The 19,085-nt window shown below is 42.0% G+C and overlaps 1 protein-coding gene across 3 annotated transcripts in view; it reads left to right on the top strand.

The window, feature by feature from the left end:
- Positions 1 to 1,244: 1,244 nt before the first annotated feature.
- The window catches only part of SENP5 (SUMO specific peptidase 5), a 54,548-nt gene continuing 36,707 nt past the window's right edge, over positions 1,245 to 19,085 (top strand). Inside the window, exons 1-3 of one of the 3 annotated variants that reach the window (XM_075556248.1) lie at positions 1,246 to 1,445; positions 8,630 to 8,787; positions 14,702 to 16,247. In XM_075556248.1, coding sequence (XP_075412363.1) covers positions 14,735 to 16,247 — 1,513 coding nt within the window. In that variant the 5' untranslated portion in view covers positions 1,246 to 1,445; positions 8,630 to 8,787; positions 14,702 to 14,734. Of the gene's footprint in view, positions 1,446 to 8,629; positions 8,788 to 14,701; positions 16,248 to 19,085 lie in introns of all 3 variants that reach the window. The other 2 variants (XM_075556249.1, XM_075556247.1) reach the window with 2 other exon arrangements.

The raw sequence follows: 19,085 nt of genomic DNA, 5'->3' as shown, positions 1-19,085 counted from the left end.
TGAGAGTGGTGATACTGGGAGGTTAGAGGGAAGGTGGGATAGAAAGGGGGAATCGATTACAAGGATCTACATGTAACCCCTTCCCTGGGGGATGGACAACATATAACCCCTTCCCTGGGGGATGGAGACATGGGACTGTGTAAGACATGAAAAAATAAAAATAAACTATCAATTATCAAGGGTTCGTGAGGGAGGAAGTGTGGGAGAGGGAGGAAAAAAATGAGGAGCTTATACCAAGGGCTCAAGTAGAAAGAAAATGTTTTGAGGATGAGGACAACAAATGTACAAATGTGTTTGACACATGGATGTATGTATGGATTGTGATTTGAGTTGTACAAGCCCCCCATAAAATGAGTTTTTAAAAACCCATTATATTTTCACCTGTTTATATGAGGGGCCCAGTCACACTCTGGAAGAAAGCAGTGGCCAACTGCTTCCGTAAACATTTACAGCCTTGGAGACCTAATGGGGCAGCCTTACTCTGTCCTACAGGGTCGCTATGAATCCAAGTCCTCTGCTGCACTGGGTTTTGATCTGTGTCTTTTCTCACAATTAAGCTGAGATATTGCAAGATAAAGAGTACCTTCTCATTTAAAAAAACGTTTGTTGAGTGTCTAGTGTTCCCACATACTTTCCTCAGTTGATAGAAAGAATAAAAGATTCACTGTATCAATCTCCTAAAGAAACGCTGTAGGGCAGTCTATATTTGGTGCTGTGGCCACAACAGCGCCAAGTCCAGGTCTTTGCTGGGAAAGTGCCAGCAGCGAAGTGGACAGGGGAGCACAGCAAAGGAAACAAATCAACAATACCAAAGCTCCACCGGGGAAACCAAAAAGTAGCTTGAGCAGAGCCTGAAAGTACAGTCCAAGTAGGAATGTTGTCTTCTGTCCTTGTCAAAGAGAAAAAGGATTAGTGGCGGAAAGGGTCATAGGATAATTGTACTATGTCTTAGTCCTTTTGAGGTAAAAACTTGAAGAGCGTAAACGGAAGTCTAAAAGGAGCTCTGCAGAGCTGCTACGAAGCCGGTGACCCCACGGCTATTACAATTCCTTGCTCGTCCAGAAGGCGGCGAGAGGCACCTTCCCGGATACGCGCTTGGCGGCAGCAGCACCGAAAGGGACGTCGCCGTGCCCCGGAAGTTGGTGGAGCACGCGCCGCCGGAAGCGGAGGGCCGGCGGAGCCACGCCCCCTGCGCCGGACTTGTCGCGAGCTGGCGGCGGGGGCGGGGCTGCGGGCGGAAGACCGCGGAAGAGGGTGACGCTGTTAGTGAGCGCCGGCTCGCGGCCGCAGCGCTGAAGGAAGCTCGGCGGCCGTGGCCACTGAGAGCAAGCCGGACACCTCGCTGACGAGTCTTCTCCTGGAGCTGGAGAAGGCGGGGTCGGGGACCGCGCTCGCGGCGTCCAGTCGGGCGACGACGGCGCAGTGGCCGAGAGCGAGCGATGTAGGTAAGTAAGAGAGTGGATGTCAAATCAGTCGACTGACTTAAAAGGACGGAGCCACTGGCCGGCTGTTCCCGCGCCAGCGCTCGCCACCTCAGCACCGCGGCCCCGGCGCGGAGGCCTCTAGGGTTGCCCTCCCCCAACGGAGCGGAGGCAAGCGATTTCCCCCCGTGCGTGGACGTGCTTTGGGGCGGCCGCAGAGAGAGCTTTTCCCGAGGGACCGGGGGACCGCTGCCCTCCCTTTTCTCTTCCGGCCGGGTTCTCCAGTGAAGGGACGGAGGAAACTAGCCGCACCTCCCCCCACCCGGCCCGGCCCCAGAACTCGAGGAAGCCTTTCTGAGGAAGCTTCAGAGTTAGCCGTCCTCCTGCCCCTGCAGGCTTGAGACTCGAGGATTTTTGTTTGTCCCGACTTCTGCTTCCTGCCTTTGGCTCTCTCACGACGCTTGCGACCCTTTTCTGATGGAAGGAGACGTCGCTGAAGAGCATCAGGGTGATTCCTTAGGCAGGCTCAATCCCCGGCCCACCATCTGCTCCCTTTGAGGAGTTTTGGATGTGAGTTAGAAGAACTGAGTTGGAATTCTAACTTGCCATGTTCGAGTGGTTTTGATAGCATGCTATTGTGTATAGACTTTCTTACATCTATTTAACTTGGTTGGGAGAGTTAAATGAAGAATGCAGAACGTTAGTCATGACATGTTTTGCGAGTCCTGTTAGAGTAGTTTTAAGTCCATTTAGGAGATGACATGAAAGGTTCTAAATAATGTTTTTTCCCCCTCCCTTTTTCCCCAGAATAATTAGGCTTTGCATGGTGAAGGGTGCTAGAAGGGACGCCAGGATCTTGTGTGGTCAGAAAGCTAACGTCGCTCTGGGTTTGGGGTGAGCCGCATCAGGAAGAAGCTAGACTGTCTATTACCCACATGTTTCATATTTATTCATAAGTCGTTATTGGTATATGGGCAACCGAAACACTAAACCAACCCACTGCTGTTGAGTCAATTCTGGCTCATACTAACCTTATAAGGTTTATGGGGCTTTGCAAATCTTTATGGGAGCAGACAGCCTCATCTTTCCCTCTGGAGCAGCTGACGGGTTTGAACTGCTGACCTTGTGGGTAGCAGCCCAGCACTTACTTGACAATCAGGGTTTCTGGTGGTATGTGGGAGAGGATCCAAATCAGATATGCTCTTGAAGCAAGATGGGTTTTGCCCAGTGCACCTTGCTAGGAGAAACATTAGATTATTCATTTAATCCTTGACCCCTAAAAGGGATCCTCTGCACATTTAACTGCGGATTCTTCACTCTGCCTCTAAAATGGTTCATGTTAGAAGAATGTTTGCAGAGAATCTACATAGAGGACCCTGAATATGTTCAGTGACTGGATGTTACCAGTTGTAAGGTAATTTGAAGAGGCACTCATCCCATCTATGTCTGTTGGAGAAGGAAGAGCGTGCACCACTCTGTAGTTTGTTGTTGTTCGTTGTCATTAAGGCGATTCAGACTCCAGCGGACCCCATGTGTGGAATGGATCCAACTTAGAGATGTGTTTGGGGAGGAAGGAAAGGAGACAGACTGATTTGAGCAAATAGCACCTGCATTGACAGGCCAATTGAACATGTGACACTGTAGACAAGTGTTGGTCTGCTAACTACAAGGTCTGTGGTTCAAACCTACCAACTGCCCTGCTGGAGGCCGATAAAGTGATCTGCTCCTGTAGAGATTTCCACTCTCAGGAATCCTATGAGTCAGCATTGATACCTAGAAATTGAGGGTTCCTGTACTCCATGGTGGCTGCTGTATGGTATGCAGTGTTAGCTACATGGACACAGCATTGTCCTTGAAGGTCATCACAACATGGCTGTACACCAGAATCAGTTCTGAGATTAAAACAAAATCCCGTATGTCTGGATTCTGTGGGTGTGATGTGGGAACTTATTTGTGCTTTTTAGAAAAATTCCCAGGTGGTACTCTTGGTTGAGAACACAGGTATAGATTAGGTTTCACAAGTTTAGTTTATAACAGGCACAAAGAGATCAATTGCTCTGCCCAACTAGTCCGCTGCCTTTTATGCCCTGCCACCTTTTTCTTTTCCTTGCTTGAATTCATAGCACTAATTTCAAATTTTGTAATTCCTTGAAACCGACAATAAGGGAGGGGCCCTCTGTAAGTCAGTTATTATAAGGTGCCGTCAAGTCAGTTCCAACTCCTAGCAACCCTGTGTACAAACACAACTCTGTCCTTGCCATTCTCACAATTGTTCTTCTGTTTGAGCCCATTGTTGCAGGTGCTGTGCCAGTCGATCTTGTCGAGGCCGCCTTCTTTTTCTCTACCCCTCCGCTTTACAAAGCATAATGTCCTTCAGGGACTGGTCTCTCCTGATAACATGTACAAAGTACATGAAACAAAGTCTCACTATCCTTGTCTCTAAGGAACATTTTAGATGTACTTCTTCCAAGACAGAACTGCTTGTTCTTTTGGAAGTTCATGGTACTTTAAATATTTTTCTCCAGCATATAATTCATATACATTTTTCTTCAGTCTTCCTTATTCAGTGTCCAACTTTCACATACATATGAGGCCATTGAAAACACCAGGGCTTGGGTCAGGTGCACCTTAGTCCTCAAAGTAACGTCCTTGCTCTTTAATACTTTAAAGCAGTGGTTCTCAACCTTCCTAATGCCGTGACCCTTTAATACAGTTCCTTATGTTGTGGTGACCCCCAACCATAAAATTATTTTCGTTGCTACTTCATAACTGTAATTTTACTATTATGAATCGGGCGACTCCTGTGAAAGGATTGTTTGACCCCTAAAGGGGTTACGACCCACAGGTTGAGAACCGCTGCTTTAAAGAGATTTTGTGCAGCAGATTTACCGAATGCAACATGTCTTTTGATTTCTTTACTACTGCTTCCATGAACATTGACTGTGGAGCCAAGCAAGATGACATCCCTGACAACTTCAGTCTTTTCTCCTTGTATCATGATGTTAGCTATTGGTCCACTTGTGAGGATTCAGGTCTTTCTTTACAGTGAGCTGTAATCCAGACTGAAGACTCCAATCCTTGATCTTCCTCAGCAAATGCTTCGAGTCCTCCTCATTTTCAGTAAGTAAGATTGTGTCATCTGTGTAGTGTAGGTTGTTAATAAACCTTCCTCCAAACCTGATGCCACATTCTTCTCCATGTAAGCTAGCCTCTGATTATTTGCTCAGCATAAACCTTGAATAAGTATGATAAGAGGATACAACCCTGTCATGCACCTTTTCTGATTTTAAACCATTCAGCATATCCTTGTTCTGTTTTGCACAACTGCCTTTTGATTTAATTAAGTACAGGTTCTGCATGAGTACAATCAAGTGTTCTAAAATTCCCATTCGTTACAAGACTATTCATAATTTGTTATGATCCACATAGCCAAGTAGACATCTTTCTGGTACTCTCTGCTTTCAGCCAAGATCCATTTGACATCAGCAGTGACAACCGTGTTTCATGTCCTCTTCTGAACCAGCCTGAACCTCTGGCAGCTACCTGATAACGTACTGCTACAATTGTTGGATGCTCTTCAGCAAAATTTTACTTGCATGTGATGTCTGGTGGTGGTCTATAGTTTTGACCATTCTGTTGGGTCACCTTTCTTTGAAATGGGTACAAATATGGATCTCTTCTAATCAGTTGACCAAGTAGTGGCCTCCCAAATTTCTTGGCATAGATGAGTGAGTGCCTCCAGTGCTTCATAAGCTTGTTGAAATACTTCAATTGGTGTTCCATCAATTCCTGGAGCCTTGTTTTTGCCTAATGGCTTTAGTGTAGCTTGAACTTCTTCCTTCAATACCATTGGTTCTTGCGCTACCTCATGAAATAGTGGAATGGTGACCAGTTCTTTTTGGTACAGTGACTCTATCCTTTCTACCTCTTGATGCTTTTTGCACCATTCAGTCAGATTTTGCTCAGAGAATCTTTCAAGATTGCAACTGCTGTCTTGAGTTATTTTACTTTTCAGTTTAAGAAATACTGAGTGTGTTCTTCCTTTTTGGTTTTCTAATTCTAGGTCTCTACACATTTCATTATAATACTTGGCTTAGTCTTCTCCAGCTGCCCTTTGAAATTTTCTATTTAGCTCTTTCACCTCATACTTCCTTCCACTTGCTTTAGTTACTCTATGAATAACAGCACTTTTCAGAATCTCTTCTGACATCCACTTTGATCTTTTCTTTCTTCCCTGTCATCTAATGACATTTTGCTTTTTCCTGTATGATGTTCTTAATGTCCACCCACAGTTCTTCAAGTCTTCGTCATTGATGTTTAATGCATCAAATCTGTTCTTGAAATTCAGGCGGAATATTTTACCACTTGTGGACATGTTTTATTTTCTTCAACTTCAGCTTGAACTTACGTATGAACAGTTGATTCTCTATTCCTCACTCAGCCCCTGGCCTGTTGTAGCTGCTGATATTGAGCATCTTCAGAGTTCCCAGATGGACTAAATTTGATTTCTGTGTATTGCACCTGAAGAAATCCAGGGGAACAGCCAATGTCTGTGTTACTCAAAAAGGGGTTTGCTGTGAACACGTGGTTGGCCTTGCAAAACCCTCTGATGCGATCTCCAGCTATGGTTCTGTTACCAAGACTGTGCTTTCCAACTACTGAGCCTTCTTTGTTCCCAACTTTTACATTCCAATTGCAATAACGTCAGTGCTTCTTGATTGCATTATTGATCAATTTCTGACTGAATACATTGGTAGACTTCAGTTTCCTCATCACTAGCATAGTGGTGGGTATATAAATTTGAATGGTAGTTGTTTTGATTGGATTTCCTTGAAGGCATATATAGATAAAATCTTATAGACATCATTATACTTCCAGATAGATCTTAAAATGTTGTTGTTTCAATGCAACACCATTCCTCTCGATTGTGCCATTCTGGGCATAATAAACCATACGATTTTCTGATTGAAAATGGCCAATACCAATCCACTTCTGCTCACTGACACCCGTGGATATTGACCTTTTTGACAACCTCCAATTTTCCTAGATTCATAGTTTATCCATTCCAAGATCCAATTATGAATTGGTGTTTGCATTTTGAGTCGTGCCCTTGAGCAGATGAAGGTCTCGAAAGCTTTACTCCTGACGCCTTTGCTCCACCTGTGTCACGTGGTCGACTCTGCTCTGAGAGGGCAGCTCTTCTTCAGTCAGATCTTGAGTGCCTTCTGACCTGTGGGGCTCATCTGCCGGCACTATCTCTGAACATGTTCTTTTGCGCATTAGGTTTTCAGCAATGGATAACGTTTCCATGCTGTTCATGGGGTTTTCAGTGGCTAATTCCTCAGCAGTGGGCAGCTTGTTTGTTCTTCGTCTGGAAGCTCTGCTGAAGCCTGTACGCTTTGGGCGAGCCTGCGAAATACCAGCCAAGCTCTCTAATACGCTTTATATGAATTTGTGTGCAATTAGATTATTTAATGCTCTTTGGTAAAGTAGGTGTTACTGTAAATTTTCGTACTAAAATGTTGCTTGGTTTACTTTTTGACAGTCACATAAAGGTTTTTTTTTTTAACGTTTTATTGGCTCATACAACTCTTATCACAATCCATGCACACATCAATTGTGTAAAGCACACTTGTACATTCATTGCCCTCATCCTTCTCAAAACATTTGCTCTCCACCTCAGCCCTTGGCATGAGCTCCTCCATATAAAGTTTTTGTGTCATTTTATAAACACTAGTTTTTGCAAAGACTTTTATGCCAAGCTTTACAAAATTTTGGGGAAATTCAAGTTTAAGAAAAGTATCTTGTCTTTATCTTGGCTTATCATGAACACAGTGCACCATCCTTAGGCCTTTCTCCTCCGCATCCTAGTTTCTTTGGCTGCTTATTTGATCAGTTGGAGAAATTCTTGACTATTTCTCCAAGTGCCTTCTGATTATCTGATTTAACTAGAAACTGTCAGCATTTCTTTCCAGTGTGTCCTTGAGTTTTTATCCCCTTTTCTTGGTTAAATTATGACATGACACTGGCTTATTGAGTTTGGTAGACACCTTGAAAGGATCAACGGATAAGGTGCTAACAATGTTTCATATGTATTTTTCTTAACTGCTTTACTGAAACTTTTGTGGCTGCTTTAAAATGGTGTTTTCAGAATTATTAAGGTAAATAAGCCGTCAGGCAGAGTTGAGCATCCCTTTAAGGAAATGCTTTCATTCTCATATTGTTTCCTGATAGCTTTCCTCATTGCTCGAGCAATTCTCACTCCTCAAAAGGAAGAAATTGGGTTATCTTCTCTTTTAAAATGACCATGTTTATAGCATATTAACTACCTGTAACCAAATAACATTCTGAATTGACCACGAGTATGTGAATTCAGAGTCTACAGAGACCTTTAGTCTAAGAAAAAAATCAAATAATTGGTTTTAAAATTTTTTGTTTGTTTCTGGAACGTTTTAATCGTGAAGCTTTAAAAACTGTTAAATTTCATATTTTGACAGAACACTTAAAATACAGATATTCAGGAAAGGATAAATGTAAATCTAGGCTCATAATTTAGATTTAACATTGACACAAAGGCAGAGGTGGGGATGGGGGTGTGGGTAATAGCAACTGGATCCAAAAACTCACTGCTGTTGAGTCAATTCGGACTGATTGTGACTCTACAGGACAGTGTAGAACCGCCCCATGGGTTTGTGAGACTGTCACTCTTTATAGGAGGAGAAGGACGTGTTTGTCTTCTACACAGTGGCTGATGGTTTTGAATGGCCAGTCTTGCTGTTAGCAGCCCAGTGGGTAACGACTACACCACCAGGGCTCTTAACAACTGGAAGACCCAGTGAAAAATAGAGTCTAGAGGTCACTTTGTGTTAGTCTGGGTAGACTAGAGAAACAAATCCACAGAAACTCATGCATATCCATATCTGTATATTTGAGAGTTTTATATGAAGAGTAAGTGTACATTAAGAAAGCATTCCAACTCAGTGCTGTCCAAGCCCATAAGTCCAACAATAGCCCATATGTCTCACACTGATCTAGAAAGCCCTCATCAGTCTCACAAAACAATGCAATGACACCGATTGCAGGAGGAAAGCTGAATCAGTGAGTGTGTGTGTATCTCAGCCCTAGCAGGGGTCTTCAAGTGGCTGCTCCAGCACCCAGGGCTGCATCGGGGTAGGTTCATGTGGCTTCTCCTCGGTGATGTCTTGCAGGAAGTGAGCCTTGCCAGCTGAAGCAGGGAAGTGGCTCAGGCAGTTGCACCCTGGTTGGATCATCAGAAAGCAAGAGACCCGAAACCAAAAGAGGGGAGGCTCACTGAACCATTTATCTCTCCGCCCTTCAATTAACCCCACATGTGTTTATCGGCCAGGTTGGTACAATGTACCTTAAGTGTCTCACATGTGTTCGTATTTGAGGCAGTCTTCTGTCTCTAAAGACTTGAAACCAAAAGTGGACACTTAATTAATTTTACTTGATGGTTGCACATTGTGAAAATATCACCAATAATTAACACAAGTTTGCAAGTGTACAGTCTCAATCTTGATCTTTTCTCAGGTTTTTTTTATGCTGTCTGATGTCAATTAGGGAAAAAAAACAAACCCGTTTTCCTTGTGTTGATTCTGACTGATTGCATGTGTATTAGAGTAGAATTATGCTGCACAGAATTTTCTTTAAAAAATAAAACATTTTTATTAAACAGCAAAACAAATTTTACTTTCACAATTCAGTGAATTGATTATATTCTTCAAGTTATGTAACCATTGTTACCCTCCTCTAAATTGTTCCTCCATTGTTAACGTAAACTGTTGTTTTCCCTAAAGCTTTTTATTTGTCAAACTTTTTATAAGTGTACAATTTATTGACATCAGTTACCTTGGCTGTGGAACCATTATCCTTCGTCTGTGTGATTACCACAAACATAAACCCAGTGCTTTATAAGCAGTAATCCCTCCCACCCCATTGTTGTCAGGCGCCATCAAGTCGGCTTGACTCATAGTGACCCTGTGCACAACAGAAACACTGCATGGTCCTGCCCCATCCTCATAATTGTCCTATGTCTGAACCCAATCATGCAGCCTCTGTGTCAGTCCATCTCATCAAGGACCTTCCCCTTTTTCGATGCCCTTCCACTGTACCAAGCATGTTGCCCTTCACCACGGACTGGTCTCTCCTGACAATAAGTCCAAAGTACGTGAGATGATGTCTTGCTGTCCTTGCCTCCGTAGAGCACTCTAGCCTTATTTCTTCTGGTCCGGATTGGTCTGTCCTTTCAGCAGTGCACGGTACTTTCAGTATTCTTCTCCAGCACCACAGTTCAACAGCATCGATTCTTTTACAGACTTCCTTACTCAATGTCCAACTTTCACCTGCATGTGATGGCAATAGAGAATACCATGGTGTGGGTCAGGTACACCGTAGTCCTCAAAGTAACATTCTTGCTCTTCAATACTCTAAAGAGGTCTTGTGCAGCAGATTTACCTAATGCAATTATGACCTCTGATCTACTGCTTCCATGAGCATTGATTGTGGATCATAGTACAACAAAATCCTTGGCAACTTCAACGTTTTCTCCAGTTAACATGATATTGTTTATTGGTATCTCCCCTGGTGACTACTGATAAACTTTCAACTCTATACATTTGCCTTTTGTGTGAGTTCATGCAACATTTTCCCTTTTTTTGGTTGACTTCACTCAGCATAATGTTTTTAAGCAACATACATGATGTAGCATGTACCAGCAAGACTTCATTACTTCTACGTAGGAGAGGTGTTCTATTGCTTGTTCATACCACATTTTGTTTATCCATTCATCCACTGATGGGCACATAGCTTGTTTCAACCATTTGGATGGTATAAATAGTGGTATGAGAAACATAAGCGAATATACATTTGTGTTGCTGCTTTTAAGTCCTTTGGGTATATTCCTCGCAGTGGAATTCCTGGGTCATAAGGTCTATATATATAATTTTTTGGGGGGTGTACCACCACATTGTTTTCTAGAGGGACTCTTATTTTTCATTCCTATTAGCAATGGATAAAGGTTCCAGTTTCCCCCTAATCCTCATAAACAATTTTTATTTTCCATTTCTTAATTTTTTAAAATCATTTTATTGCAGGCTTGTACAACTCTTATCACAATCCATACATACATCCATTGTGTCAAGCACATTTGTACATTTCTTGCCCTCATTCTCAAAATAATTTGCTTTCTACTTGAGCCCTTGATATCAGCTCCTCATTTTCCCCTCCCCCCATGAACCCTTGATAATTGATAAATTATTATTTTGTCATGTCTTACATCGTCCAATGTCTCCCTTAACCCACTTTTCTGTTGTCTGTATTTCTTAAAATCTTAGCTATGTACGTGGGACTGAAATCGTCTTTCATTGTGGTTTGGATTTGTGTCTCTCCATCGGGTTTTCAGTGGCCGGTTTTCAGAAGCAGATCTCCAGGGCTTTCTTTCACTGCACCTCTGTGTGAGCTGGACCCTCCAGCCTTTCTGTTAGTGTGTAAATCACTCATCAAAAGGTAGTATGTAAAAAAACAAAGTTTAGTATGTTAATTGCCACCATGATGCTTCTAGGCAGTAGTAATTTTCAGGCTTCCTTCTACGGAATATTCATTTTTATATTTCTGCGTTAACCTTGCCCTACTAAGCATCTGTTGTCATCAGTATCTGATTACTTCTAGGAGCAAGGACTTTTAAAATAGTGATGCTAGACTTAACCTGTACACTAGTGTGCCGTAAGCTATCACCCCATTATTGGGTACCTTTAAGGACTGGTTGAAGATGTAGTGGCACACAGGTTAAGTGCTTAGTAATCTTCTTCTGTTAACCAAAAGTCGGTGGTTTGAACCCATTTCATTGAGAGAAAGAGTGCCAGTCTGCTTTTAGGAAGAGGACAGCCTTGGAACCCTGTTGGTCACTTTTGCTCTGTCCTGTCAGCTAGCTGTGAGTTGGAATTAACTTGTCAGCAGTGGGTTAGATATGGTGGGTTAAGGGCTGGTTAGTCTAGGGCTCTTCTGTGCTCAAAGAGAATCAAACAGACTTGAAAAACTCATCTATTTCTCGTGTGTGTGTTTTTAATATTTTAAATCATTTTATTGGGGGCTTATACAATTCTTATCATAATATGTATATACAGCCATGTGTCAAGCACGTATGTACATTTATTGCCATCATCATTCTCAAAACATTTGCTTTCTACTTGAGCCCTTGATATCGGCTGCTCATTTACCCCCCTCCTTCCCCACTCCCCTCTCCCTCATGAACCCTTCATAATTCATAAATTATTATTAATTTGTCATATGCCCACCTTCCCATGTGTGTTTAATCTCAAAGAATATTGGTGTTTGTTGAACTTGAATACTGCAGCATGGCTGGGAATAGAGAGTTCAGAAATAATAGACCACATGTGGAGATGGCTTTTAGTTAAAATTAAATTAAATGTTAATTTGTCTTCCCATTTAACATTCAGCAGGGCTTTTAATTTATTGCAAGCATAGATGTGTGTGTCAGCAGGTCCTTCTCCTAGAAATGACCAGTATGCTGACATGTAGTATGAATCTGTGTGTGAATTAAATAAAGGTGTATTTTGTAATTTTCCCCAAAGCTGTTCATTTATCCTTTCCACACCATAACGGTGGATGGCAGCTTACTGCCTTCAATGCCGCATTAGCGCTATTTCGTTTAATTTGTTATTTAAAAACAAAACAAAATATATGTTTGAATGTTTCATCTCTACAGGGACTGATCTCTTGCTTGGGCGTAGACGGCCCGTGCGCTAGAGTCCCTGGGCTGTGTGGTGGTCATGTGCTTAGCTGTTCCCCACGAGGCTGGCAGTTAAACCCATTAGCTGCTACATGGGACAACGATGTGTGTCAGTCTGCTTTCATAAAGACTGCAGCCGTGGAAAACCGCTGAGGGAGTTGTTTTGTCCTGTAGGGAGTTAGAGTTGACTGTTGGCACCCACCACCACCAGTGTTCTAAGAGTTCCTGGGCAACTTACATGGCTAAGCCCCTAACTACTATCTAAAAGATTGGTGGTTCAAACTTACCCAGAGGTGCTTTGGAAGCCTGGCTTGGTGATCTGTGTAGCAGGATTCACAGCCTTCAAAACCCTGTGGGGTCGCTCTGCTATGCATGTGCACAATGTGAGCAAGTAGAATTTGAAGTCAACTTGATGGAAACTTATAACACGCTCTTGGGAAAGGGTTTAACTGTAAACCACAGTTGGTTATTCCCCCCTAATTATGCACACTTCCCCCTTTTTCCACCAGTTGCTCCGCAGGAGAAAGATGAGACTGTCAGCTTTTGTAGAGATTTCCAGTCTCAGAAACCCTGTAATGCGGTCTCTCTGAGATGCAGTCGCCTGGAGGCAGTGGATGGCTTTGCTACAACCAGCGTTCTTAGAGCTGAGTGGGGAAGGGGTTGGGGAGGATATTCACTGTACAATCTCGTTTATCCTCCTGCCATACTTCTGCTCCCTGTGCAGGTGTGTCCCACTATCCTGTTACCCTTTTCAAAGAGTGACACTGGTTCTCTGCCAGCAGAGATCTAGGGCCTGTCGATTGCTGTGCAGTGGATTCTGACTCCTGGGGACCCCGTGTGTGTCAGAGTACAACAGTTTTCCATAGACGATTGCCAGGTTTTCTTTCTTTCTTTTTTTTTTTTTTTAACAATTTATTGGGGCTCATACAATTCTTATCACAGTTCATACATATACATACATCAATTGTATAAAGCACATCTGTACAGTCTTTGCCCTAATCATTTTTTTCTCTTCTTTTTTTACATTTTATTAGGGGCTCATACAACTCTTATCACAATCCATACATATACATACATCAATTGTATAAAGCACATCCATACATTCCCTGCCCCAATCATTCTCAAAGCATTTGCTCTCCACTTAAGCCCCTTGCATCAGGTCCTCTTTTTTTTTTTCCCCTCCCTCCCCGCCAGGTTTTCTTCTGAGGCACCTTTAGGGATTTTATTGCTGTTTTCTCTTCATTTACTGTCATTGCTCTTGAGTGTCTTTGCCTTTTTGAAAGTCTCATTGTAATTTTAATGGGATTGGGAAACGAGCTAAGATAAATAGGTGCTTATTGCCCCATTTTTGTTTTGTCTTGTAGAGGAAAAAACTAAAAATAAGTAGAAATACAAAGAAAGATAATACAACTTTTCTTAGTTGCCAGGAAGTGGAAATTAATCATTTTTCTGATTTGTTGTCTAGTATTTCTTCCCTTCCACCTGCAGTTAATGCAGTTACTTGTATGTTTCCTTCTAGCTTAAGAGCCAACTATAGTAGTAGATCTTGTCAGTTCCTTTGAGGAAATCATATTTGAGTTTGACTGCCCATTCATTGTCATCTGCCATTTCCCATCGTGTTCATGGCCTTTATGCATCTGTGCTTGTTTCAGTTGTTTGTTTGTTTTTTGTCCTACATTATCCTCTCGAAAGCCAGGCTGTAACTGGGTGAAAACATCTAGTAGAGTTCTAGCTTCTCTTAGACAATCAGAAAGTCTTCAATGGAATGAAGGGCAAAGAGGAGGCCTGCTTTATCTCTTAAGATACTCATACCACATTTTCAAAATTTTCTGTGTGAAAAAATTGTTTTCATATGGGCAAGCTATAATCACATGGATATGGAATTGATCTTATATAGTACCTGGTTTCCTCTCCCTTCCTCGCCCTTCATTTTAAAAATGAGAACACAGAATTTGGGTGACTTGCTTAAGGTTCTTTAGAGCTAGTGCGAAACAGGGCCAACACTTAAAAATCTCTTCTGACTTTTTATATCCTGTGTACTGTACTAGAAACTAAACGAGTGCTGGACAATGCTTCCTGAAACATCTTTCTATCCGCAGCAGGTACAGCACATGGGGTCTCGTTGAAGAGTATTCATGTCTTCTCCCACTGGAAGGAAAACCTTGATCAGTTAGGTTGTTCATTATGCCTGACAGGCTATATTGAAGTGTTTGAGCCCTCGTGGCGCAGTGGACTGTGTGCTGGGCCGCTCTGCTAACTGCGTGCAGCAGTTGGAACCCACCAGCTGCTCCTGGAGAGAAATATGAGGCTCTTTACTCCCATAAGGAGGTACAGCCTTGGAAACCCAAGGGAGCAGTTCTCCTTTGTCCTATAGGGTCACTGTGAGTCAGAATTGACTTGATAGCAGTTGATTTGGTACTCTTTAAAATTTTTTCCACCTTGTATAACTGTGAATTTGCCTTTATGACCCTGTTTTCAGCATTCAAATACAACTTTTCTTTCTCTTCTCTAGAGCTACATCCAGATCTCATTATGCATCAGAAAAATGAAAAAGCAGAGGAAAATTTTATGGAGGAAAGGAATTCACTTGGCCTTTTCTGAGAAATGGAATACTGGCTTTGGAGGTTTTAAGAAATTCTACTTCCATCAACACTTGTGCATTCTGAAAGCTAAGCTGGGAAGGCCAGTTACTTGGATCAGACAGTCGAGGTATTTCCAGTGCAGAAAGAAGTCCCTGCAAATCCAGAAAACGCGGATCCAGGATGAGGCCCTTTTTGCTAAGACCAAGTCAAATGCAGCTGCTCAAAATGTTTGTGATTTTCCTCCTCAAGTGAAAAGAAAGGGCCCGAAACCATTCCTTTCCTCCTCAAGGACCCCTCTGGAGCGCCAGTCAGAAAAGTTGCTGTCACTAGCAGAGCACTCTGGCCATGAATACGGTGGAGGGAAACGTCTTGTGAAGGCAGTTGCTGACTTACCAGTAAATAGTGTTGTAGGTCAGACCAGTGGGCACAGACCTAGGACAAATCCATCCGCTTCTGAGTTTCCCATGAAGTTCAATGAGGAGAGTCAAAATCCAGGTGAGAGTGGCACAATTGTGGTGACCTTGAGTAACCATAAGAGAAGGCGCTTTTGTTATGGCTGCTACCAAGGGCTGGAACATCACCGAAATGGGGGACCTCTGATTCCAAAAGAGTTCCACCTTAACCGCCATAGAAGAATCAAAGTATCTCCTCTTATGATGTATGAGAAATCGTCCATGGTTAGATTTCGGTACAGAATTCTCCGATCCCAGCACTTACGAACAAAAAGCAAAGTTTGCAAACAGAAAAAATCCCAGCGCAGCTGGGTACAGAAGGTCACTGGGGACTATCAAGAGGCTTTCAGAGAGAACTGTGAGGGTGTCAGTTGCAGCCCATTTTCTTCCTCAGAACCTAAAGACACTTCTTGTCGGCATCAGCCCTACTTCCCAGATATGGACAGCGATGCTGTGGCGAAGGAAACGAACTCTCATACACCTGGTGCTCATGCCAGAGGAAGCCCTTTCTTGGGCAAGGAGCTGAGTTTAGATGAAGCATTCCCTGACCAACAGAACGGCAGTGCCACATACACATGGGACCAGTCATCTTCTTCCACTCCTAAGTGGGAGCACACAGAGCTGATTCATGACATCCCTTTGCCAGAACATCACTCTAGTAACATGTTCATCTCAGAAACAGAAAGAGAAACGCTGACTCTGGGTCTGGACAGTCGGACGAGTAACATTAGAGATGACAGCGTAAAACTGCCCATGCCTGGGCCAGATCAGCCCGCAAGGGGCATGGATGGGCCTGTGTCTGAAGAGACTGTGCGAAAAGAGAGCGCATACCAGATGGAGGAGGATGGCGCTCTCAACCAGAACATTCTTAGTTCGAAGTTGCTGGACCACCCTTACTGTAAAAGTCCACTGGACGCGCCCCTGATGGGTGGTGGACTCAAACTAGAAAATCAAGTGGGAGGTGGGAAGAGCAGTCAAAAAGCATCTCCAGTGAATGATGAACAGCTGTCAAGCTGCCTTTCTGGTATGCCCTCTTCCTTTATTCTTACTGCTTGCATCATTATTCCTCCCGGAAGAGCCCTTTTCTTTGCTCTCCACGCATGGATTTCCTGGAAGCAGTTAGACACACTTGAAGCCTTTTTATGGCTGCATTTTGTAGATGCCCCATAGCTTATTTAGTTAATCCTCCATTGATGGGGCACTTATGTTGCTTCCAGATATTTTCTTCTATGAACAGTGGCACAATGAAATTCTATCTTTTCCCCCCTTTTTTTGTTTGCTTGCTTCAGGGCATTTTAAATACTCTGAAAATTTGCAGCAGAAAAGCAATGCCAAGCTGAGAGAACATCTTCATTTTGCCTGGAATGAAATACTCAGTTTCCAGAAGTTAAAGTCCTAGTAGTGGAATTGCTGGTGAAAAATTAGTCGTCAAATTATCTTCCAAAAAGTTGAATCAGTTTATACTGTGTAAACTTTCTTAGTCTTAACAGATTGCAAGAGTTCTTTATTTCAATTTGTGTTTTTACGTTTCAGCTGGAACATCTTTTTTCCAATGTAACATTCACTTTGTTTCTGTATGTTTGCCCCTTGCCTATCTTTCTACTGGATTGTTTATATTTTGTTTGCTTTATGAGAATCTCCTTTTTTTGTTTAATATGAACTTGTTTGTCAGTAAAGAACTCAAGTCCATATCAGTCTTACTTTTCCTTTGAGCCACTTAGGCCGCTCTTTAGGTTTGAGGGAGAAGGAATCTGGAGTGATTTATTTATTTTTTCTTTCAAGAAATATACTGTATATATTTACACATCCCATATATAGGAGGCACTGTACATCATTTAAGAATATTGCAACAAATAGCATATATATATATATATATATAGTAGTTCTTATTGCTATTTAGACCAAATATTTTAATTAAAATATTTTAAATTGTTAATTAAAATTGTTAGGAGAATTGACTTCTTCCATTTCCAACAGGTAAAACATACTTGGTATTTTTGAAATTTATGAAAAATGTTAACTTTTTCATAGTAAAATTTAGCCTTTGTTTTATGGCTTCTAGTTTTTATGTCATGGTTTAGAATATTTCTTGTCAGACTCTCCCCAGTGAAGTATATTAGTATACATTTTTTTGGAGGATAAAATAGGTTTTTCACCTATCTTCCTTCTTATAATTTATTTAGTTATAAATCAGTACAGATATATTTACACAGGAGTGTTAATTGTAATATTCTTTATGATAGTAAAAACAAACCTGGAAACAACCCCAAATGAGTATTTTTATCGAACTATAAACTATAGCATATCCAAGCAATGGTATGCTGTGCACCTGTTAAAGAATGCATTAGACCTTTATTTTGATATTAAAATATGTCTACAGAAAAATCTGAATGCCACTTAATAAATATCTATGCATACGCACATGTACAAGGTAGGAGTATATGTATGCACTTGTGTCTATGCATTTGTATAGGCTATAGCTAGATGGCTCTGTCAGATTTCTAGAGGAGTTTGGAAGCTTACTTCCTGGTAGTTGAACAGTCATTAAGTGTATATAAACGTTCTCTTCCACAAAAAGACACAGATACAGAGTTCTAGCAAATGCTAAAAAACAAAAGCACGTTATTTATACTGTCCTAGAACCAGAGAAAGAAAAAATTCCCAACTTACAAGGTTAACAGACTGATAGTTAAACCTGAATAGTAAAAACTTACCCTCAAGCAAGAACTAACTTGTAAATACAAGGGGACTTCAAAGAATTGTGCAAAGATGATTAAAAGAGTGGAATTTTTTGAAGCCCCTTATGTAGATGTGACATTGCCAACTATAGTGGCTAAATTGAATATAGTGTATAATAAAACTAGCAAGACCTGAAGAAGTAGATTTCATAGAATTCACTTTTGGTTCTCTGTGATGTCCTTCGTTTATTGTAATAGGCTGAATGAGAAAAATGATGGGCCTTGGTAAGTACTGAAAAGCCTGTTAATAAAACTCAACTTCCCTTTCAGTTTCTGGGAATACTATGAATAACGAAAACTCGGTACCCACTGGATGGCAGTGAGTTTGGCTTTTTGGGTGTATTGGTAACAACTAGCAGTGCTAAGTTGAGAAAGGTGATTTAAGAATCTCATCTTCCTCCTACCAAAATCCATGGACAAAAAAGTAGAGGGACAGTCCAAAGGGAAATTACCCGTTTCAATGGCAGAGGGGAGATTAAACACAAACTGGACCAAACCCACTGCCACTGAATCAAACCCAACTTGGAGTGACCTTATAAGATACGAGTAGAACTGCTTCTGTTGGATGCTGTAATTTTTTTATGGAAGCTAAAAGACTCATCTTTCTCAGAGTAGTGGTGGTCATACTGCTGTTCTTGCAGTTGGCAGCCCAGCACAATGGGGCGACACTGAGGGTATCCCATTTCCCTGAGTAGTTGGGAGAGTCACCATGAGAGCATGACTGCCACGTCACATATCAACAGCGAGAGTATGTTATCAAGCTGAGATTCTAAAACCAAGGAATTGATGGGAACAGGTAGGATAGCACTTCCAACCCCCACACAATTACTTGTAATATCTGGAGAATGAGGAACATCCATTTTTAGACAAGTTTCTAAAGGAAAGCCAATCCGATGAAAGACATTCAGCAAGTGGGAGAACGGTGTACACCCAAGTGTTCAGGATAATGCCGCAGTGTGTATAAGACCATCAGCATAGTAGACTACTTCAGCTGACTTTTACTCCATTAGCCCACATCGAGCCCCATGGGAATGCAGACTGTTGGCTGTTAAGATAGCTACACATGGGCGCCTTTCAGTTGATGACATTTATTGCGAGCAAGTTGTATGATAGGGCTTCTAAAA

The sequence above is a fragment of the Tenrec ecaudatus genome, chromosome 8 (assembly GCF_050624435.1).
Source record: "Tenrec ecaudatus isolate mTenEca1 chromosome 8, mTenEca1.hap1, whole genome shotgun sequence".
NCBI lineage: Eukaryota > Metazoa > Chordata > Mammalia > Afrosoricida > Tenrecidae > Tenrec > Tenrec ecaudatus.
Note: the sequence above shows the minus strand (reverse complement) of the source record. Positions and strands in the feature narration are given on the sequence as shown.